This window comes from Paramisgurnus dabryanus, chromosome 1 (genome assembly GCF_030506205.2).
Source record: "Paramisgurnus dabryanus chromosome 1, PD_genome_1.1, whole genome shotgun sequence".
Taxonomy (NCBI): Eukaryota; Metazoa; Chordata; class Actinopteri; order Cypriniformes; family Cobitidae; genus Paramisgurnus; species Paramisgurnus dabryanus.
The window spans coordinates 69,042,485-69,064,165 of NC_133337.1; the positions used below are offsets into that span (position 1 = coordinate 69,042,485).

At 35.8% G+C, this 21,681-nt stretch overlaps 1 protein-coding gene across 4 annotated transcripts in view; it reads right to left on the minus strand.

Annotated features, from left to right (window-relative positions):
* wnk4a (WNK lysine deficient protein kinase 4a) overlaps positions 1-21,681 on the minus strand; it is a 67,405-nt gene that overhangs the window by 35,388 nt on the left and 10,336 nt on the right. For all 4 annotated transcript variants that reach the window (XM_073815891.1, XM_073815889.1, XM_065253433.2 and 1 more), the window contains exons 3-7: positions 4,027-4,199; positions 3,717-3,937; positions 3,257-3,414; positions 777-865; positions 311-530 (exon numbers count right to left, since the gene is read on the minus strand). In XM_073815891.1, the coding sequence (XP_073671992.1) occupies positions 311-530; positions 777-865; positions 3,257-3,414; positions 3,717-3,937; positions 4,027-4,199 (861 nt within the window). The remainder of the gene's footprint in view (positions 1-310; positions 531-776; positions 866-3,256; positions 3,415-3,716; positions 3,938-4,026; positions 4,200-21,681) is intronic.

A 21,681-nucleotide genomic window follows, 5' to 3' on the forward strand; every position in this document is an offset into this window, starting at 1 on the left:
ACAGTACATTGCTGGTTACTGTGAATCTTTGCAGGATATTTTATTCACTGTGATTTTCTACAGCACATACCTTTTTACTGTGATTTTTACAGTTTTAAAACACTACTGTGATTTCACACTGAATGCACTGTAATCCACTGTGAACTTTATTAGAGTTATTTGCTGTGCATGAACACAGTTAATTACTGTAGATTTCACAAGCATTTTTTACAGTGTAGCAACGGCCTATGCTTAGAAATCTGCCTGGGGCAGAGCTTTGCAGAACGTAAGTGAATTTAATCCCCACCAATAACTTTTGGCTGAAACTCACCATCTCCTGTGCCACCTCCTCTGGGACATCTTTGTAGAGCTCAAACAGGAACTCAATAGCATTGTTGTCCTTGTACTTTCCGTGGAGTTTCTTGGTGCCATCCATACGAAGCCATAGCTTGAGACCGGATTTGACCATGTCATCTTCCTCGGCCAATTCGACGTGAACACCATTATTCTCCTGGAAGAACCTGTGCTCCAGCAAGTCTTGGATGGTATACCTACAGTAGTAGCCAGTTGGATTGATTTGAAGTCACATAAACTGTACTATATAAAGTGAACTATAACATTTTTAAAATATGAAAAATGTGGACTTGATTTATAACTTTGGCAATCACTGCTAAATGCTAAACATAATGATGACAGCAGTTAAATATATTACCTATTATATTACATTTTTGCATTTGTTCCAGATCAGGATTGTGACAAGTATTGAAAAGGAATAAATAGTTTGAGTCGCACAATACCTTTCATCTTTGTTCATGCGGATACAGCCTTCAATGATTTCCTTTAACTCTGATACTTTCACTTTGTAGAAACTGTCAGGCTTCATTCCCTGAAATAATAAATACATTGTATGTAAAATATATGTCAATCATTAATAAAAACTAAGTTTAATAATGGATTCATGGATGTTCATTACATAATTATTAATAATTATAAATCTTCAAATAATTTTTTATCAATTTGATCATGAGGTTTTAAAACAACACAGAAATTGAAAAAAGATCTTTCTCATTTCATGCTCGAAAGGTTAGCGTTGATAAAAGTTACACTGTACAGTGCTTAAACGGGAAAGACCAAAACTTCAAAATTGCTTGCCAAGGTTACATTCCAACATATTACAAACCACAAAACATCTGTCAGCATAATAATATACATTGTGCTTATTTTGTATTGTGTATATTTTAAACAATGCAATGTGAATACAGGTTATATGGGGATTGGCAATGTTGTTTATATTGTTTACATTATACTGTTTATATATGTATCCAATTTACATGTTTAAATATATATATATATATATATATGCCTGTGTTATTCTCCCAACTATCTCTATTTCTCTTGACTTGCCTTGTTGCTGCTTTGACACTTAAAGTCCATTTAAGACTTACAAAGCTATGATTGGCTTTTTACCTGTATGGTTCCTACAGCCAACAAACAAGTGGACCCATTGACTCAATGCCAATGTTTTGATTTTGTTTTGTTTTACATTGCAATCTTTTCAAATAAAACACAACATTTCTATTTAATTGATGAGCTGATGACAGTACAAGATTAATCAGATTTATTCCTGTTACATTTTGTCAATCTGACTATATTTCTATTTGATTTATTATCTGTTTTTGTATTTAGACATGGTAACAACAAAAGTATTTAAATGGTTAAGTTACACTATTTCTAATAGGATTTTAATGAATAACACTTTAGGGTTGATTTGCAGGGCTAGGTCATTCCCCTTGACACTTTCTGTAGTCTCACGTAATATTTGTGGAGCATAAGGTCCATAAACCATTTGGTGAGGTGTGGATTCTTGGATGACTGCCCATTTCATTTACACTTTGGTGAGGTCCTTGGATTTGTCATTAACACTCAACAAGTTTTCAGTGCAGGCTTTGTTTCGTTTGTTCAATACACGTCATTTAGCAAACATAAAGTAAAAGCATTGCCGTCATCTAAATACAGTTTACTATACATGAAGTTTAGGTACATGTTTAAATATATCATAAATTGTTTCCTGACATGTGTTTAAAATTAAAAATACATATGAATGCATGTTGTTAATTGTAATACATGTAAAGCTGTATAGCCCAATCTACTGCAAATTGTTGTTTATGTCTGAAAGTTGTACTTTTGTGTACAACGTATTACACTGTTGAAACTATTACTTTAATAAGGTAAAAAGTTATATTTTTCATGTAGATAGTTTAAAGATCTTATCTGCAAAATGTCATTAAAGGTCACGACAGGTTTAGAGTGAATGCACAGATTGTCAAGTTTTAAAAAACGGATGAATAGCCATATTTAAAGTGTGTATACACTGTAAGAGGTTGATTTAAATTAGGGTGCAAACACTGTACAAGGGTTATGGTCAATTATGTGACTAAATATTTTAAGATCTTCAATTTGACTTTAGGTTATGTAGGCATTCATTAAATGGATGGTTCAGCAAAAAAGCAAGAAAATTACCCCATGATTTACTCACCCTCAAGCCATCCAAGATACGTATGTCCATCATCTTTCAGACAAACACAATTTAAGTTATTTTAGAAGTTAGTTATTATAGTTTCTTTCTATAACCCTACCAGCATCTATGGCTATATTCATGGCTAGAACTTGTTAATCCATACACAAGTATCTCACCTAACTTGCATGTTTTTTGCCTGTGCAAGGACAAGCAAACTCCACACAGAAAGGCCATCTGACCTAGCTGGGGCTCGAACTGGGGACCTTCTTGCTGTGAGGCAACAGTGCTATCAGCTTTTATTACAAAATCACATCGACTACCCTCAAAAGGCCTTTATTTACCCCTGGAGGCATGTGGATTACTTCTGTGAAGGATGGATACCCTTTTTTGAGCTTGAAAGTCATGCACCCTGTTTTCTACCATTATAAAGCTTGAAAGACATCCAGGACATTTTCTAAAATAACTCAAATTGTGTTTGTGTGAAAGATGGTGGACATGTATATCTCGGTTGGCTTGAGAGTGAGTAAATCATTGGTAATTTTTGTTTTTCAGTAAGTCCATTTGTGCTTGCAGAAATCTAATTCTCTGTATTGTTTTTGAACTGACTTTTCGATCCAGCAAAACAGACGCATTCGTATGAAAACTAAACTGTTGTGTGGGCCCCTTTCTCAGATTAAAAAAAGAGAAAGGTCTTATTTCATACAAATTTCACAATATGCATAAATCCAAATAAATGTTTTCAGACAGGATTAAACTCACGCTGGTGACTTTGCGGTAAATCTGTGCTGCGTTTTGGCACTCTGAGTATGGGTATTCTGATGTCGTCATCTCCAAGATGCACATGCCAAATGCGTAGACATCCACCGCCTCGTCGTACTTCTCCTCATACATTTCTGGAGCCATGAATTCTGGGGTTCCTGTTAAGCACAGTTAAGCACAGTATGAATTTTGCTCATTACATCACTATCCAATGGAGCTAGGGTAATGACAAGTTTATTAGACACGGTACAGAGTAATACCACATATTTGTAAAGGACCTTGGAGATGGAAAAAGTATGGCTGAATAAATGACAGAAGGAATGATTGTGACTGACAGAATGATAAATGATAGAGTAATGAACGGATATGCGTGACCAATAGTCAACATTTAAAAGGAAGATTTGAATATTTTTATTAATATTTAAAATATAATGAGTTTCAGTGGTTTGCAATGATTTACCGATCACACTCTTTGCAAAACTAGCTCGTTTGAGTGTGGCCAGTCCAAGGTCACCAATCTTCACACTTCCTGTGGGCCCTGTGATGAAGATATTGTCACACTTCAGGTCCCTGTGGATGATGGGAGGGGTGCGTGTGTGCAGGAAATGAAGTCCTTTAAGAATCTGACGACTCCATCTCTGCAGAAGCTTTGGTTTCATTTCTTTAAAACGCTTCAGATACCTAAGTAGCGGGCAGGTATATAAACACTTTAGCATATTTAAGAGGCATTTATATGATATTAGAGATCCTAGGAAGAAGAAAAAACTCACGTTTTGAGAGTGCCAGACGTCATGAGCTCAGTGACCAGGAGGACGCATTTGTGCCCTTTCACAGTCGACTTCCAGGAGTCATAAAAGCGCACAATGTTTGGATGTTGAAGACCCTTTAGCATTTCAACCTCCTCACTGAAGCGCTGCCTCTCCATTTTTGTCAGTTTGCGAGTCTGAAGGGGAAAAAATATTTAGTGACAACAAAGATCACCTGTCACAACCCAAAAACATCCCAAACAAAACACAAAGACTGGAGAGGTTGTTTGTCTGGAGAGTTACACCAAATATTAGCACTTTTGGAAGTCACCAACCTAATCAGATCAGAGCACATGAATTAAAGGGATAGTTCATCCCAAAATGAAAAAAAAAATGATCGTCACCACCACTCACCACACAGTTGATGGCACCACTTGACTTCCAGATTTAAAACACACTTAAAAGGTGCAACCTAGATACATCATCAGTGATGTAACTTGGGGTCATTGGGAGTTTTCGATCTTTCAACATCATACACCCTCACCCAGCCGACCCAGCCAAAGATGATCAGTCCCCGACTTGTGTCTAGGTTGCTTAGTAGGATAAACCAACCATAAAAATAAACCAATTGTGTGGCTACCATCAACATGTCTTCTTTTCTGTTCAAAATAATAAAGAAACTCAAAAAAGTAAAAAATATTAGGGTGAGAAAAAGATGAACATTTTTGGGTGAACTATCCCAGAATTTAAACGCCAAAGCTATTTATTCCCAAATCTAGTCCCATTTCACTTAATCTACCTATCTTAACATATCATTGGATTTTTAGCCCAGGTCCCCATACATGACACTAACATAACACATACTGTACATCGAATACCACATACTGTAGGCCATCAGGTGGACCAGGTTCCTCATAAAAACACGGCAGATGTATGTCAATTTATAATAAGTCATATGGAAATGCTTTAATCTGGTAATGTCCGAATGACCAAGAATAAATGTTAGAAGAAACTTGGATGAAAGAGATCTTTCATAAACTCTTAAGCAAAAAAACAACTTAGTTTATTTGTCACAATTCTTATGACGTACATCCTCCTTTAATAAGCACAATTTACTGGATATTCAGGCATATTAGACTGCAATTAGCATTTAATAACCACTAAAGCAGATAAGAGCCTGTAGGAGAACTTAAACAGCAAAGAATTTGCTTATTTACATGAGACACCATTACAAAATCAAATTAACATAATTGCAACCTATTCTTAACATAGGCTTTTGAAAACGCTCAGTGAATTGCAACTGGACTAAAGACAAGCAATTACTTGGCAACATGGCCATTTCTGTCTTCTTGTGGGTATGAAAGGCTTGATTTAGCTGGCCGGTGCCTCTTTGCCGTGTGAGGTGGGTGGAAACTCCTCAGAGACACGGGTCCAAGCACTATGAATCCCACATTCAATGAGTTCTGGGAAAAGCACTGTATGTTTACAGTATGTCTTGAGTGACCACACTGTATGATGATGAATACATATAGGATTGTGACAGAGGGTCTGCAGAAGAATAGGGTCTACATTTAACTTCTCGGTAAAGAGATATCCACACAAATTCTGGTCTAATGCAATATTGCAGATATTGACAAAGGGCTACATGTCCAAATCTCTCACTTTTATCGCAATCTAAATCTCTTGATTGAACTTTCATAGATAAACACAGATTTAAAAAATAGAAACACCCAAGAATTTGACAGAAGTAATCTTACTCGCTTGGGAAACCAAATTATATATATATATTCTTGTTGAAACATGTGTCTTTCCCAAACCAACATAACCACACTTTCCCTGGTGCCTAAGGCATTTTTTTACACTATATGACTGACAAGCATTGTCCCTTAATTCATATGTGTTGGCAGTCACTCACGCTATCTAAGTTTACCATGTGGTCCCTTTGAACATACGGTACGGAAAAAATACAGTGATACACTACACACATATCTACTTAATAGACATTTAGACCACTAATCTTATTAGTGCTTCAAATGTCAGTATTGCACTTCCTGTCAAACACGAGACTGCCTTTTCCAAGCTGTGTGTCCACAATCAACATTGACTCCTATCCCCATAACCATCCTCATATTAGTCACGCGATTAAGACCCACTTACAGTATATACAAAGACCCGTTTCAACACCAGGTAAAGTGATTATCTACTAAAATACATGTGCTACCTTTCTAGGACCAACTTATCTGTGTATAAAAACAAATTGTCAGGAGCAAGGTTTTGAGAGGTGTGGGGAGGGTCATACAATCACCGGGCTAACAATAAAACATGCATTTAGTAATCAGGGCTTTTTTAGGATGTGAATATCATAAACATGTATTGGACTTTCCAATGCTTACTAAAAGCAGAAATGTTTGGGTATATGTTAGGTTGTCTCTACCCAAAGTAAGCAACCCTAAAACAGCAACTTTCCATAAAAATATTGCTTCTGACAAGCCGTAAGTAGAGTCTGACCACTGGTGCACAAACACTCACTGTACAGTAGCTCTACGAAAAAAGCACTACAAAAACTATTTTAAAATGATGATATTTAAAAGATGCAGCAAATATATGAGAAGTTAAGATACAAAACCCTCTAAGTGTGTCTGATATGTTTTCTTGTTCTTATGTTCAGTAATTTCACTTTAATGGCAATAAAAAGGTTATTAGTAAGTAATTGAAATGCTTTATTTTTTACTTTAGTCATTTCATCGCTATATAACAATTGTGACTGTCTTTCACTGCAAAACCCTCTAAGTGCATGCAAGTTTTTTTTTTTAGCAAAAACCTACACTTCTAAAACATTTAGCTCTTTGAACAAGACAGTAAACAGTTGCAAGATCACTAAAGATGCAACTAGAAACACTGTAAATGATAAAATTCAACTGAATTAAACATTAGGGGGCGCTGTGATTCATGTCACTACAACATTTAGGTTGTATTAAGGTCCAAGTTAGGGGTGGGCGGAATGACCAAAAATCTATTTCACGGAATGAGTCATTTTATTTCACGGAACGGAATATTTCACGGTATACATGTTTTTCAGTTTATATTGTTTTTTTGATGAAAAAAATGTACAGAAATACACCACTCACTATAGCTTTTAACTAAATGCTCACCACAGTTTTAAAATATGAGCAATTTAAAGTTAATAATGTTAAAGTGAAAATGCCCACAAGATAACAACAGATAAGTCTTGATTAGACAGAATCTTGTTTTTAATTGAGTTATTAATTTTATAGACTATTGAAGCTATGGTATGGCTTCATTGTATTTTGTATTTATGCATACATTACATTAAACATATGCAATATGTAAAATGAACAGGTATAAATATATGAAAAAACCTACAGACAGGATAAATACCTGTATATGAGAGAAGAAGCTCCAGATATTATAAATGTGACAAGTGCTATGATGTGATGATCATAAAGTTTGTTTTAAGGTCTTGACGCCCTTTACTTTCTATTAGATCTTAACATTTGCATCTCTTTCTCGTCTTTCCGATCAAATATGTTTGTATAAGCAAATGGCGCATCAAACTACATCGCTCCAGCAGAGCACGTGTCACTGATAAAAACGCGAGTTTTGTCTTAGCTTGCTTAAAGTTCAGAAAACTTTACAACTATTAGCATTATAGAAGAACTCTTTATTTGGCGTCGCAGCTCCTTGCGCTTGCCTAGAGAGACCTCTGCATGCGAGAGACCGGCCGGCTGCTGCATGTGGAGAGAGAGAGAGCGCGAGAGAGAGAGAGAAAGTCTATTCTAGTCTAGTCTTGTCGGGTTTAGTGTAAAGTTTGTCTTTGTGAATATCTTGTTATACGTTGTTTTGCCCCCACGTGGGCTTTGTTTTCGTGTTTGTACAATTAAAGCCTTTTGTTTACCCCTTCATCGTCGGCGCTTGGGTTCTCGTCTGATTCCTGACAAGGTCCTCATATTCTGAAAATGGAATATTCTCTAAATTGTATTTGAGTTAGAATTTGAATTAGACCTAAAATTATTTATTGATGCAACAAGTTTACATTGATTGGTCTTCAGAGAGAATAACTGTTTTAACTAAAAGTCATAATAAGCCAATTAATGTAATTTATTACTGTGAATTTCTTATATGTCAAAAATACCTTTACTTATGACAAAGTCACAATACATGGCATCTTATAGATTTGTGTTTTATGTGAATAGCTGTTTATACAACAAATACATTTGGTCACACTAGTGCTGGATGGTTTGACCAAAAATCTATACTGCATTTTCTTAAGTTAAACTAGCCGCTGGTTTTTCCCTTACTTAAAAATGAATGTTTAGTTTGTGGGTTATTTCTTAGTATTATTCAAGAAAAACACAACAACAAAATATTACAATTAATAGTACAAAAAGTGTTAGGTTTCCTTAAATATCATGTACTTACAAAAGAAAACTTGAACACAATGTAAAGCTGTTACATGAGCTGTTACTTACATTTAAATTATCTGCATGTAATACACTCTTAAACCTAACACTAAACCCACCCTGGACAACATAGCTATACACAATAAGTACAATGTATTAAATGCTTTTTTCTAATGTAAGTACACATTATAGTTAAAGGCATCTAATATAAAGTGGGACCATATACATTTTAAAAACTTTTATTTAATGACTTATTAGTTAAGGGTTTAGTTAGTTAAGGGTTAAGTTGACACCCTATTGGATTGGCACTGTTAAAACATGTTACAAACCACATGCCTGTAACCTAATGGGCTTAAACAGGAGTAAAGTGCATCTTAGATTGTGACTATACCACCCTAGAGAGATGTAGCAGTGTTCAGGACAGCCTAAGGCACAGTGAGGCAGCAATTGCAAAATGACACATAACAAGCTTCACAGGCTTATCATGATTGAAAGAAAAAACCTAAGGGCTTGCAAGTGAATGGGCCATATGTTAGTACTAATGTGTTTGACGTATGTGTGGGACAGTGAGAACAAAGTAAAATGTACACATGTTTGACAGCTATTAAACATTTGCTAAACAAAGAAAAAACACTAATACATGATATGAGTCAAAATATTGGTCCAAAATCACAAGCCCGGTATGCCACCATTAGATTTGTTGTTTTTGCAATGGTACAGTGATAATGTACAATTATCTCTGGCTCTTTACAATACAACTGCAAAACACATGAAATTTGTATGAAGTATTAAAAAACTGAATACAATTATAAGCTTAAGAATCAAGTATTTAGTTTGACCTCCTCTTAGGTACTGTGCACACAAAAGCATTTATGCCAGCGTATGTATTCAAATGTTTCCAATGGAAGTGCTGCCCTTTCAAAAACGTCAGCAGCTGACGGGTTTTGTCCGCGTTTTTCTGTGCTCAGCGCTGAGTGCCGAGAGCTGAAAAAATTTCTACTTAGTTCGACAATGTCACTTTTTACTTCGCCGTCTAATCATAGTGACGGAGTGGTGGGACAAATATCACAACAACCAACCGTCGTTCAACGCCTGATAAACAAAGCAAAAGTATCATACCAACTAGTCTACAGTCGGCGTCCACTTGGCAATTTCAGCCGTGTTTGAACACTTTGGTGTGCACGCCCCCTTACTCTTGAGGAATAGCAGTAACCTAAATACCAGTGGCGAACCGTGGGTACTTCAGCTGGGCCTTCAAAATATGCAATGAAGTGCAAATGCCTCTCCATCCATAATACTAGGCTATTCGTATTTCGTTAAATCATACAGTGAACGTGTAAAAATTCTGAGCACGCAAAGTTGAATTATAGAATGGACATTGTCTGCCTTTAAATGCAGTTTTAAAGTTTAAAATTACTTTAATCTAACTGATAAACACAAATACAGACTCTGCTGCTCTGTAATGACAGGGGCTCTGTTAATTTGCATTTAACAAGCTTAAATTATGTTCTTTAATTTATTTTTTATTTTTTGGAAATATATATTTAGCTGTAGGATACCTTGTTAGTCTTTTTCATAAGGGGAAATATAGCACCTCAACCACTCTCACCGCAGAGATTCGGGCCATTAGACTGTTTTAATATTAACGGTCTATGATCTTCGTCTTTGGTGTTTTACGGCAGCTCGCATCCAGTTTGTTGCATGCTTAGGACTTCATGAAGGCTTACAATGCTTTGTTTTTTACCCGCCCACTTGAAATCAAAACGTGATTGGTCGATTTGCCCGTCACTCTCCACACAAAAACACATAGCTTGGCCTTCCCTGGGATTCATGAAGTCCTAACCAATGAATGAGCCAGATAACCGGGCCTTAATAGAGACAGACGATTCTGATTGGATAAGATGTTTTCATGACATGAACCTGACAGTAAGCTTTACGTTAGAACACAGATGAGAGAAAATATATTACATGTATTGTATTAAATTGAATTAAATAGAAATTTAAAAATGTAAAAACATTTTTATTGAATACTATATTATTTATTTGTATTATTATTATAAAAAATCTTTTTATAAATTTTTTTAGGCCTTCTCTGAAGGCGTAGAAGGCCCTGAAGGTTCCCCACTGCTAAATACTCTCAAAACCCTCATTTGTAATTCTGATCTAATGAAGTCATAACTTAAGTCTCCTCAAAAGAGTTCAAGATGGCTTAGTGCCAAGAGAGTTCACACTAAATACTGAATTTTGTCAGAAGAAACCGTTTTGTTCTGAATTTTTTTTACACTTATGTGTAAATTTTTTCTGTATTTTCTGTTTGCAAAAATCTAAGGATGGTCATTAAAACTTTGCTGAAAATACAAAGCAGGTGGTGCCCTAAGTACTTTACATTAAAATGTAAATGCAGACTGTTACATTTGCAAAAGAACCAATGAGATATTAGGACCCATTATTAATGGCAAAAAAACAACTTGTCAAATTGGACAAAGCACCAAATTTAGGCGTCATTTTTCCCTGTTAGTAACATACCACAAGTCGTCCTACCTCTCTCATTTGACAATGATGTTAGAGAATTAGTTAATTTAGTAAAGTATATAAATATATATAATATATATAAAGTATATGACAATTCTTCTTCTTCAAAAAAAAAAGACTACATTTAAACAAGACTTATGGATCTCTAAATAAGATCGAAATACTAACTGTTTTCTGTTATGGTTTTGCTTAAATATATGGTAAACTATTTCTTTAACAGCTTTAGACAGTGAGACTATATTTTATTTTGCATCGTAAGCAATAAAAAAATTATTTTGAACCTGTCAAAATAAACAATTACTTTAAAGGTTAAAGTTAAAATCATAGACTTTGTGATTTTATTTTAATTGACAATAAAGTTTTTCGTAATGTTTATTTTGAATTTTAACCAATCTTGGCTAAGCTTTTAATTCCTAGGCATTTATTACCGTTTGTTATTGAAAGATATGCTTACGTAAGTTTTTGGAAAGCATTTTTGTTGTAAATAGCTTTGGTACTGTAGGCCTGAATGTTTAGAGGTACAAATGTAGAGAAACACATGCATTCAATCAGAACACACTGCTGGGGGTTGAGTGCAGTACAGGACAGCTGTTTCAAATCACTGTTTAACCCTTTCTAGTCCTACATTGAAAAAAGAAAGCTTGGTTAAAGGGTTAGTTCACTCCAAAATGATTTTTTTTTTCATTAATTACTTACCATCATGTAATTTCACACCTGTATGACCTTTGTTCAACTTTGAAACACATTTTTTTGCATGAATTAACAGGCGACGCCACATTGGTACGGGCATAAACTCATACAAGTGAACAGAGGTGGGTAGTAACGAATTACACTTACTTTGTTACATTTACTTGAGTACATTTTTTGGGTAAATAGTACTTTTAGAGTAAATTTAAGGATGGGTACTTTTTACTCTTACTCAAGTACATTTCTAGTGAAAAAACTATACTTTTACTTCGCTACATTCGGCGTCGCTACATCTTTTATTGAACAAAGCTTGCATCGCATTATGAAACTATTCTTTTTGACCTCTTGGAGTGAAAACATAGACCGAACTTGAAGCCACACATGATCTGCCTCCATTTCCATATAATTTCCCCACAACTAAACAAACTGAACAGCATAATGTAAGGACGTCTTGCATTTATACACAAATCCGGACACCTCACTAATGTGTAGAAAATACATTCAAATAAAAACGGAATTGTATTTTATTTAAATCCTTCCTAAAGAATGAATGAATAAAAATAAAAGAATAAAGTTTGATTTTAAAGAAACATGTAATAATAAATGTCAAGTTGATTTGCACAAACAGATAAGTTCCATATGAAATTCTAAAATGATAATTTTGATTAAGCTCGTTTATGTTCAGTAATTGCACTTTAATGGCAATGAAAATAACCTATTCATATAAAAACATAACAAACAGACACACACATTCTTTTTTGTTTATTGTTTGCATGTTTAAAGGCAGATGCTGACAAGTTTGTGTTGTGAACATGAAAATAAATACAGAGTTAACTGTCAGAAAAACATCTGTGTGTATGTTTGAGATTTTTTTCTCAAATGACACGTTATGTGATGTTAATGTATGCATTGCAGGACTGAGATAGGCTGCTTTACTTGTATAAAAGCAGAACAATGAGACTTTTAAGGAGAGGTTTGTGAAAATTCAGTGCTTTTGCGCTACTTCTCTATCAGATCGGAAGTAACGAGTAACCAACTACTTGAGTAGTGTTTTCATCTAATACTTTTTTACTCTTACTTAAATAATTAGATTGATACTTTTACTTTTACTTGAGTACATTTTTGTATAAGTACTTGTACTTTTACTTGAGTACAGATTTTGGGTTCTCTACCCACCTCTGCAAGTGAATTGGGGAGGTGCAGCACAACACGTATTGCAAGAAGGGACCAAATCGCTCAATGACCCCTCTAGGCATTAAATGAGTTTATGTATGTTTTGATTTAGGTAAAACCACCCAGAGCACTCAAACAAATGCATATTAATGTGCTAAATCCACTCTGTATACCTTTAACATCCACATAGCAAAGTCCTTTTAAAAAACTCTCAAAAACCTAGCATCACGTCAAGCAATAATCCTACTAATAATTCCTTAAGAAACAGTAAAATCCATTTTGATGACCATGAACTATCTGGATTTGTATTGGGTTGATGGTCTTTGGTTCTGGTGTAGCTGCTAGATCAGAATAGGCATGTTGTTTAGCAGCAGAAAATGCTGGTCAATAAGCATATCAATGCCAGTATCCAAAGGATGAGATATTCTGGTGACAAGCAATGCTTGTCTTTTTAACAGGGAACAAGAATTACTGTTTTATTAATCAAAACAAAATCAGGATGTTTCAACTCAATTCACGCAAAGCCAAAAACTGAGATCACCATAAGCCAATGGAATCAACAGATCAATGTTATAACCATGAACACATGCATATTGCATCAGGTTTGTAAATGATGTCGAGCACATTGTGGACAATAAACACCTGTCCATTGAGTCATTTAGTCATCAGTGTCTTCCAAACCTTTGACATACAAACGCACTTTATGTAAAATTATTCAGGAACTTGAATTTAATCATATAACGATTAAATCAATAAATGAAAATGTTCAAAAAATTAGACATGGCGCTCTCAAGTCTACAATAATTAAAACCTGGAGGGTACTTCAACTTCATGTTGAATTACAAATGTCAAAAAGTTCAAAAAGAACAAAAACATCAATAAACTTTACTTTTATCGTTCATGGGTGATGAACAAACAAACATCAGTATAAAGAATAAACACTATCAGAAGACGCAGTTCTGGAACGTGTTTAGTAGAAAGGAAAATAACTGTAATGACAAACTGTTCCAGGGGTTTCCAGCTCTCAACTCATTTTTCTGTTTATTCACGTTGATCCAACACTTGATCCGCTTTAAATACATGGCACAACATGAAATCTGCAGATTGCTTGTGGAATAACTGTCACAAAGTACTTTTGCAAAAAGCCACCATATTCGTTTTCCTGGCATTTGAATTAAATTGACGTCTTAAATGACAAATGAATACAATAGGGTGATTCTCACTAAATCCAGACTTAGCGTCCAGCATCAGATTTTTTTTAAAAGCCCTTGAAGCCAATGTTTTTGCACATTAAGGTCTGAACTTACCATAACCATTATTTTAGAGGATTTAAAAAATATATCCTATAGAATTATTTACATTTTTTATATTATCATTATCAAAAATTATCAAAATCATTTACCAACTCATGTTTCGGTAATGAGAACTAAAAAGTGTCCAAGTACTATGACAAACAAAATGTCAACTTTGATCTGGAGAGAAAAAATAAGAACTGCTTACCTGGTAGCCATCTTGAGTATTACAGTCAATCATGTCCCTTCCAACAAATTGTTGAAACAATGATTGAAAATTGTTGCGGAAGGTGAGAAAATTGGTCTTGGACAGATTTATATTCCTTATTATTGTCTCTACCAATGATCACCAAACACCACATTTTTTTACTATAAATGTTTATAGTATAACATGTACTGAAGCTTTTTATTTTTTTTAGATTTTTTTATTATAAATATTTCCACATCAAAAAACCCAAATCCAGTCTTGGACACGTTGCGGTAATGAAAAATTTCCCCTTAAATGTGGAAAAAACTACAAAATTGGTTTGTTGGATGTAATTTGAAATTATGTGCAAAATAGTACATAAAGAGATGTTTCTAACTGTATGCTAATTTTGTTACTCTTACTTTGCATTTACTTTTTTATCAAAATGTTTCATTACACTTCATAAGTCTAATTTTGCGAGAATCACCCAATCTACCTTGTTGGAAGACATTCTGTTGCTGAATCCTACATATGTATAATTCCTATACATACATTTCCCCTCATAGTATATAAACCTGTTTTTATGACTAATAGCAGAGGGGTGTGTTAGGGAAAACAGTTTCATTTTTACACTTCCATTTAAAGGTGCAATAACTGCCTTCTAAAGTGAATTTTGTCAACATGTTTGCCATGTGGCCTGTGTCTATAAGCCACACATTGCTTTGGGATGACTAGTCTTCCGACTCTTCCATAAACTTGAAATGTTTATTGATGTCTGCTTGTAGGGGTCTACATACAGTATTAGGCTTTTCACACCTGAAATTGTTAACCCTGGCTTATTCTAAAACCAGGGTTACCGGAATCCTGTTTTTTTTTTCATGTTTCACACTGTTCAAACTTAACCAGGGGTTAAGAGTTAACCCTGGGTATTCATAAGTTGACGTTTCACACTGTGCATTCCTAAACCCTGGGTCAGGAGTCTCCAACCCAGCTCCAACACACCTGTCTGTAATTACCAAGCAACCCTGAACACCATGATTAGCTACTTCAGCTGTGTTTAATTAGGGTCATAACATTCTAACCCTGCTTCGTTTCACACTGCATGCGTTTGGCACCGCAATGCGGGGTTAACACCACAAATGCGGTGCTAACCCTGCTCCGGAGCAGGGTTTCATAACCCTGGGTAAAAAGCGGTGCTAACACCGCTTTCAAATTACAGGTGTGAAACGCTCCTTAACCCAGGGTTAAAAGCGGGGTTCAGAATGAAGATAACCCAGGGTTAAGCGCAGTGTGAAAAGCCCTTATGTGTAAAGTCAGGCCAGAAAGGTTTTGGATGTTACATAAGTAGCGCGTTCATGTTATAGAGCTCAAATGGGGTTAGGACTGCCTGTCAACATAGTCATTATGAAGGGTAAAGAGAGGAGTGAGTTTAGATAATGTGGTAGATTTTTTACTACAAGTTACCCTGGAATATAAAGCGGGAAAATGACTTTGTTGGAGAAGCGTTAATAAATTTAGTATTTTGAGCAGCACAAACACAGTCCTGTAAAGATCTTTGCACAATGTATTCCAAAATTTCTGTATGCATTCGTTTTGTATTCGTAATCCTAAAAAAACGCAGAAAATTGAAATCCACCCAAATTTTTTTGATGGACCACATTTTTTAACGTAGGAAAATTTCCACTATAATAGCAGGCAGCTTCAGAATCTCTTAAACCTAAATGAAATTAAATCCTAATTTCTAATTCTAATCGAATGACTTGTTTCATGCCAAGAGAGGTCACAATAAATACTGACTGATGCCTGAAGAAGACATTTCGTTCTGAAAATTGTTTTGTTTTAAATTTTGTGTACATATATTTTCTTTTTGTATCTTAAAAAGTGAAATTAAAAATGGATGGACATTAAAACTTTGCTAAAACAACAAAGTTGGTGCCTCTTAGGGTTTGTGCACAGTAGTACTGTAAATATTTCGCATCTTCAACCTATACAGACAAAAATAGGATTTGGCAATTAGTCCTGCTTTATTATTTTTACTTTGAACAAACCCTTTCTCCTGACAGATGACAAAAGGGTGTAATTAAAGTTTGAGAGGACCCAGGAAGCCCATCAAAATATAGTGATTAGCAACCTTCTTTCTCCACTTTCCCATCCCATCCTGACCTTTACAAAAACATGATCACCCATTAGGCAATCTTTAAGGGGGTAAGGTAGAGCCATATGTATAGATCAGCATATCATAGATAAATTATGGGAGGCTTTTGTGACCAGTACACTGTCCCAGGTTTACTGGGCCAGTATGGCCAGAACACATTAGGAACTGCATAGCAACCACTAAGAATGCCTTAGTAACCCCTAAGCAATGCCCAGGCATACAACAACTTTAAAAATGCAGAAATAGGTAGAAAACCAAAACCACACAACCACTTCTTGTGTTAAACCTTTGATAAAAGAAACACAATCTGCCACACTGCATCTCTGCTCCCTACTCACCTACCTACCCATAAGTTTGGATTGTAATAGAAATGTAGATCACATTATCTATAGTCACAGGATTTTGTGGTAACACCTGTAGGTCGGTAGCTGCCCTAAGGCACACATCAATGCAATCCTATGACAGCTGGAATTTACCAATGATAGTATACAAATTTCAACTGCAGGAGCCGTTCATAAATTGAAACAGATTGTAATGAGATGAGAGAAAGTAAAAGACAAATATGGATAAAAATGACTATCAATTAGTTTTTGGGTGTAACTTACAAATTCTTTCAAGAACATGTCTATACTTAAACCGATTAAAATGTAATACTATGAATATTCAGCGAGTTGGGTGCATACTTTCTGCAGCACTGCACTTTAAATGGAATGAGGGACTGCACTAAATGTTCTCCCTCATCTTTGAGTGTGCGCGTGTGTGTGTGTGTGTGTGCGCGCGCGCGTGTGTGTGCGTGTGTGTACTTGTGTTGTAGGGGCTAAGGGGGAGCACATTCTCCCTTAGTTGTGTGGACCAAAAGTACCCACAAGGTTAGAAAACCCCAATTCTGCTACTGTAATTTGTGTGGACCAGTCCCCAAAAGTGAAACATTAAAGATCTGAATAGAGAATGGTGTTATTATGACTGTACCAGGAAGCATGTGGCTATGGCATTGTGTTATCATTTAGGTTTTGATAGTGTTTCTATTTCAAAAGCAAAGGTAGCAACATGCCACGAGAGAAATAGATTGCCAACCATAGACAAATTATAACAAAAATAAATATCTTCTGGAGAAGGAAGATAACTTTGGGAAAATACAAAAATAAAGTTTAACACACAGGGCCCTATTTTAACGATCTGAAACGCAAGTGTGAAGCGCAAAACGCAAGTGACTTTGTGGGTGGATCTTGGGCGCTGTTGCTATTTTCCCGGCGGGAGAAATAACTCTTGCGCCAGGCGCAAATCAATAAGGGGTTGGTCTGAAGTAGGTTCATTATTCATAGGTGTGGTTTGGGCGTAACGTCAAATAAACCAATCAGAACGCTATCCAACATTCCCTTTAAACACAAGTGCGCAAGTTCCATGGCGGGTTGCTATTATTATGACGGATATACCAGGCGCACGCCAGGAGCGGTTCACAGCCAAGGAGACCGACGTTCTTGTAAGAGCAGTCAAGACAGAGAAGTTGTTTTGTATGAGCAATGGGGAAACCCGCCCAAATCAGCTTCGGTCAAACAGGCGTGGGAGGAAATAGCCACAATTGTCTCATCAGCTGGCATCCCCAGGACGTTGTGCCAAGCGCTACAATGATGTCAGGAGACGGGGGAATCCCAAGCTTGCCAGCATAAATCGGGCACGCCGTTTAATGGGAGGGGGATCTGCCTCTACACAGAACCGGACACCAGCAGAGGACATCGCTGCGTCCACCCTCACCGCTGAAAGTGTTGAAGGCGGTTTGGGGGCTTTGAGTTCGGACCCAAGAAACGCAAGCAGTCCAACCCCAAAGTACACTTACAAATCCAGTTCACATACATTAAGGTTTCTTATGAAATATTTTAATTATTATTTACATAAATTAAACGTAATACAGCCACACAACAAACTTATGAAAATATTTTAATCGTTATTTGCATAAGAATTTTTTAACGCCGCCACACAATAAATAAAAACTATCACCACAATGCTCACCACTATGATTTCCCTTATCTCATGTGTTAATATTTTTATTGTAACAATTTATGATTTGCAAAAATAACTGTTGCATATGTGTAGATTAGATAAGCAAATTGTGTGCGCGTTGTGCACGCTATACATTATGGTCAAGCATGCGCACTTAAAATAGCATAATGAACCACGCGCAACGCGCCACTGACCTTAGACTAGTTTTTTTTGGTCAGTGGCGCAATTGTTTTTTGAAACTGGAAAATAGCATCAGGGATGGTTTACACCGGAACACGCCTCCTTTTTTGCGCTGATCCCCCCAGGGAGCGCAAGTTCATTCCCTAGTTTGCCGACGTGCGTTTGTGGAGGGAAAACCCCGCTGTGCGCCGGTGCAAAATACGAATGATACATGCGTCACTGACAAAGTCAATTGCGCTGGGTGCAAGATAGGGCCCACAATATTAATTGAAATATTTGTCAGCACCTTTTCTGCTTGGTGAATAGTAATAAATTGGTCTTCGGAAAAAGAGAAATCAATGAAAATCAATAAGGAGTAAGCCAGTAAGGCAATACAATAAAGCATTAACAGATCTTACTGAGTTGGAGTTTAAATCCCAAATCGATCTCTTATCAAATGTTAGCAACAATTTGTAAAGCCATCTCTTTCCTTTAGCGTTTAATTTATTCTTTGTTTATTCATTGTGCTGTATTGTAAAGACAAAATAAAGTGCATCACGGCAGCCTTTATCAAAGCTGTTTATTGCAGGTACATGCATGTGTTAAAGGGGTTAAGCTAATCCAATATGTACTCTTATTTGTTTTTTTTTTATACCTCAGAAACATGTTAAAATGTTTCAATATGGCAAAGAAAAGAGAAAACTGATTAAAAATATCCAGTTATCTCTTTATGTGGTGCCAAACAAGCACCAGACATTGTATCCCAAACTTTTATGCAATGTGGTATAAATACTGATAATACATTATCTCTCAGCATTTATTGTATTCTTGTACAATAAACGTTTTACTAATATTTTACTATACTATTTATTAATTTGAATAACAATATACATAGCACACAGACACTGGGTAAAGTACTTTGTATTTAAATAGATTTAACTGTTTTGCCCACACATTTTGGGCATGGAATGAAATCTAAGTAAATATTTATTTTAAGACCTTTCCTAATAAAAACTAAATATTGTAAGACCTAATAAAATTAACCACGGTTTTACTTAAAATAAACCCAAAAAATCATAGTCAGCATAGGTTAACCATGCTTACCACAAATTAACAATACTGTAATAGGGTTACCCTGGTTTTTGTAGTAATACCATGATTTTACAAATAGTACAGAGTTAATGTTTGTTTGCCATGCTGTAGGCTACAGATGCCTACAATGATGGTCTGGAGGTATATCACAAGATATCAAGATATCACAGAGAAGCTTGAAATACATTCCAGCATTGACTAACTTTTCAAATGAACGCACAAGACGGCTCCAGAATTAGATTCACTACAACAGGATAGCTGCTAGTTCAATGTCCCGAAGCATGAAAGAGGAAGAGGCAAAGGTGGAACAGGATGTACTGCATGCCGGGTTTAGTTACCTGCTTGTTCTTGTAAGCTGCACAAGTCTAAAAACGTAAATGTTGGTGATTGTTTTAGACATTTCTGTTCTCTGAAGCAATAAAAAAAATAAGATAAAGTATTACGTAAGATGCTCATAGTTTTTCGTATATCTTGAAACAGTATGTTTTGTCACAACACACAAGTCATTAGTGCTCTTTACCCGATCAGTATTAATAGTAATATCAAATTTATATAAATTTATATCAGGAAGCCAGGTAGAACAGTTCAATGCTCACTTGGTGAAAGAAATAAGTCAGTTTAAATTATTTTAAAGGATTATATTGCAGCTTGCCTAATGTGCAATTTTTAGCTGCCTAGTTTGTAAAGATTTCTTTAATAATTCTGTTGCACCAAACTTTAAACCTTGTTTTTTAAAAAAGGAGGTTTAAATTTAACCCATGATTTTGATCATGGATTTAAGTTCAAAACAGGTCTGACAAAAATTGGCCTCAGTGAGGTGTTCAAATTAAAATTAAAGCACAATGCGCTGTCGAAGTGTGAGGCTTGCGGCCGGATTCACAGATGCGAATTTTGGACAAACAAAAAAAGTGAGGAATATGTTTAACATTAAACAGCAGCGATAACAGTGATGATGAGGCGAGCACTTTTGATTGCAACCACGCCTCTCGTTTATCATGCCTGCGTCCTGCGAGTATGCTGGGCGGTGTCATATGGACAGGGGAACGCTGTCAGGAGGAGCAGAGATGTCAAGCACAACGGGTCAAGTGCATGCTGCAGGGACCAGTCTAGAGTGATAAGGACTCTGATCTGATTATGAAGATTAGTAAAATACACACAGACCAGGGGAACATTTCAAGAACAAGAAGTTTTATTTATACTGTTTGCATACATAATGTCTTGATAAGCTGAAGCTTCTCTGCTGATCTATTTGGTCAATTTCTATTGAGATTTTGTACATGGGTGTTTTCATTAGACAGAATGACTCAATGTTTCTTCTCAAGCTGAAAAAGCACATAAAAGCACAATGAAGTGATAGTTGTAAGCTGGCAGCATTTAATCTGAGTGAAAAAGTTTGGAAACAGAGTCCTTTGTTCTCTTTGTTGAAGGTTATGGTTTGATGCTCTCACTTTCTCCCTTGCTGTCGCTCTCCCTTTTTGTAACAGTTAAGAGTCTCTAGTTGTTTTAAGTGTTGTTTGAACACATTTGAACACTTTCACCATTCTCTAACCTGCTCAGGCCCCAGGACGCACTAGCTTTCGCATGTTTTACAAGTTGGCGCATTCGTATGAAATCGTCAGTTAATCATGCAAAAAATTTACAACTAGCATAAAAAGCAATAAAAAAAACACACCCCTAACCCCAACTTCACAGGGGTCAAAAGAAAATCGTACAAAAATGTAAGAAAGTGGAAGCCCTGATATAAATCAACTTGGGAAACTTCTGTTTGAGATTTTGAGTGACTTATTGTTATGGAAATATGAACATAGATACTTTTAACAGCAAACAAAGTTTAGTTGTTTCTATTGTTCCTGAAAAAAGAAAACATAAGAGATTTGTCATTATTTTTGGGTTGATGTCAACTGAAATGCTTCTTCAAACAGTTATATTTAGAGTCCTGTACATTGTAACTGCCATGATAAGCAACAGTTCTGCCAAATATAA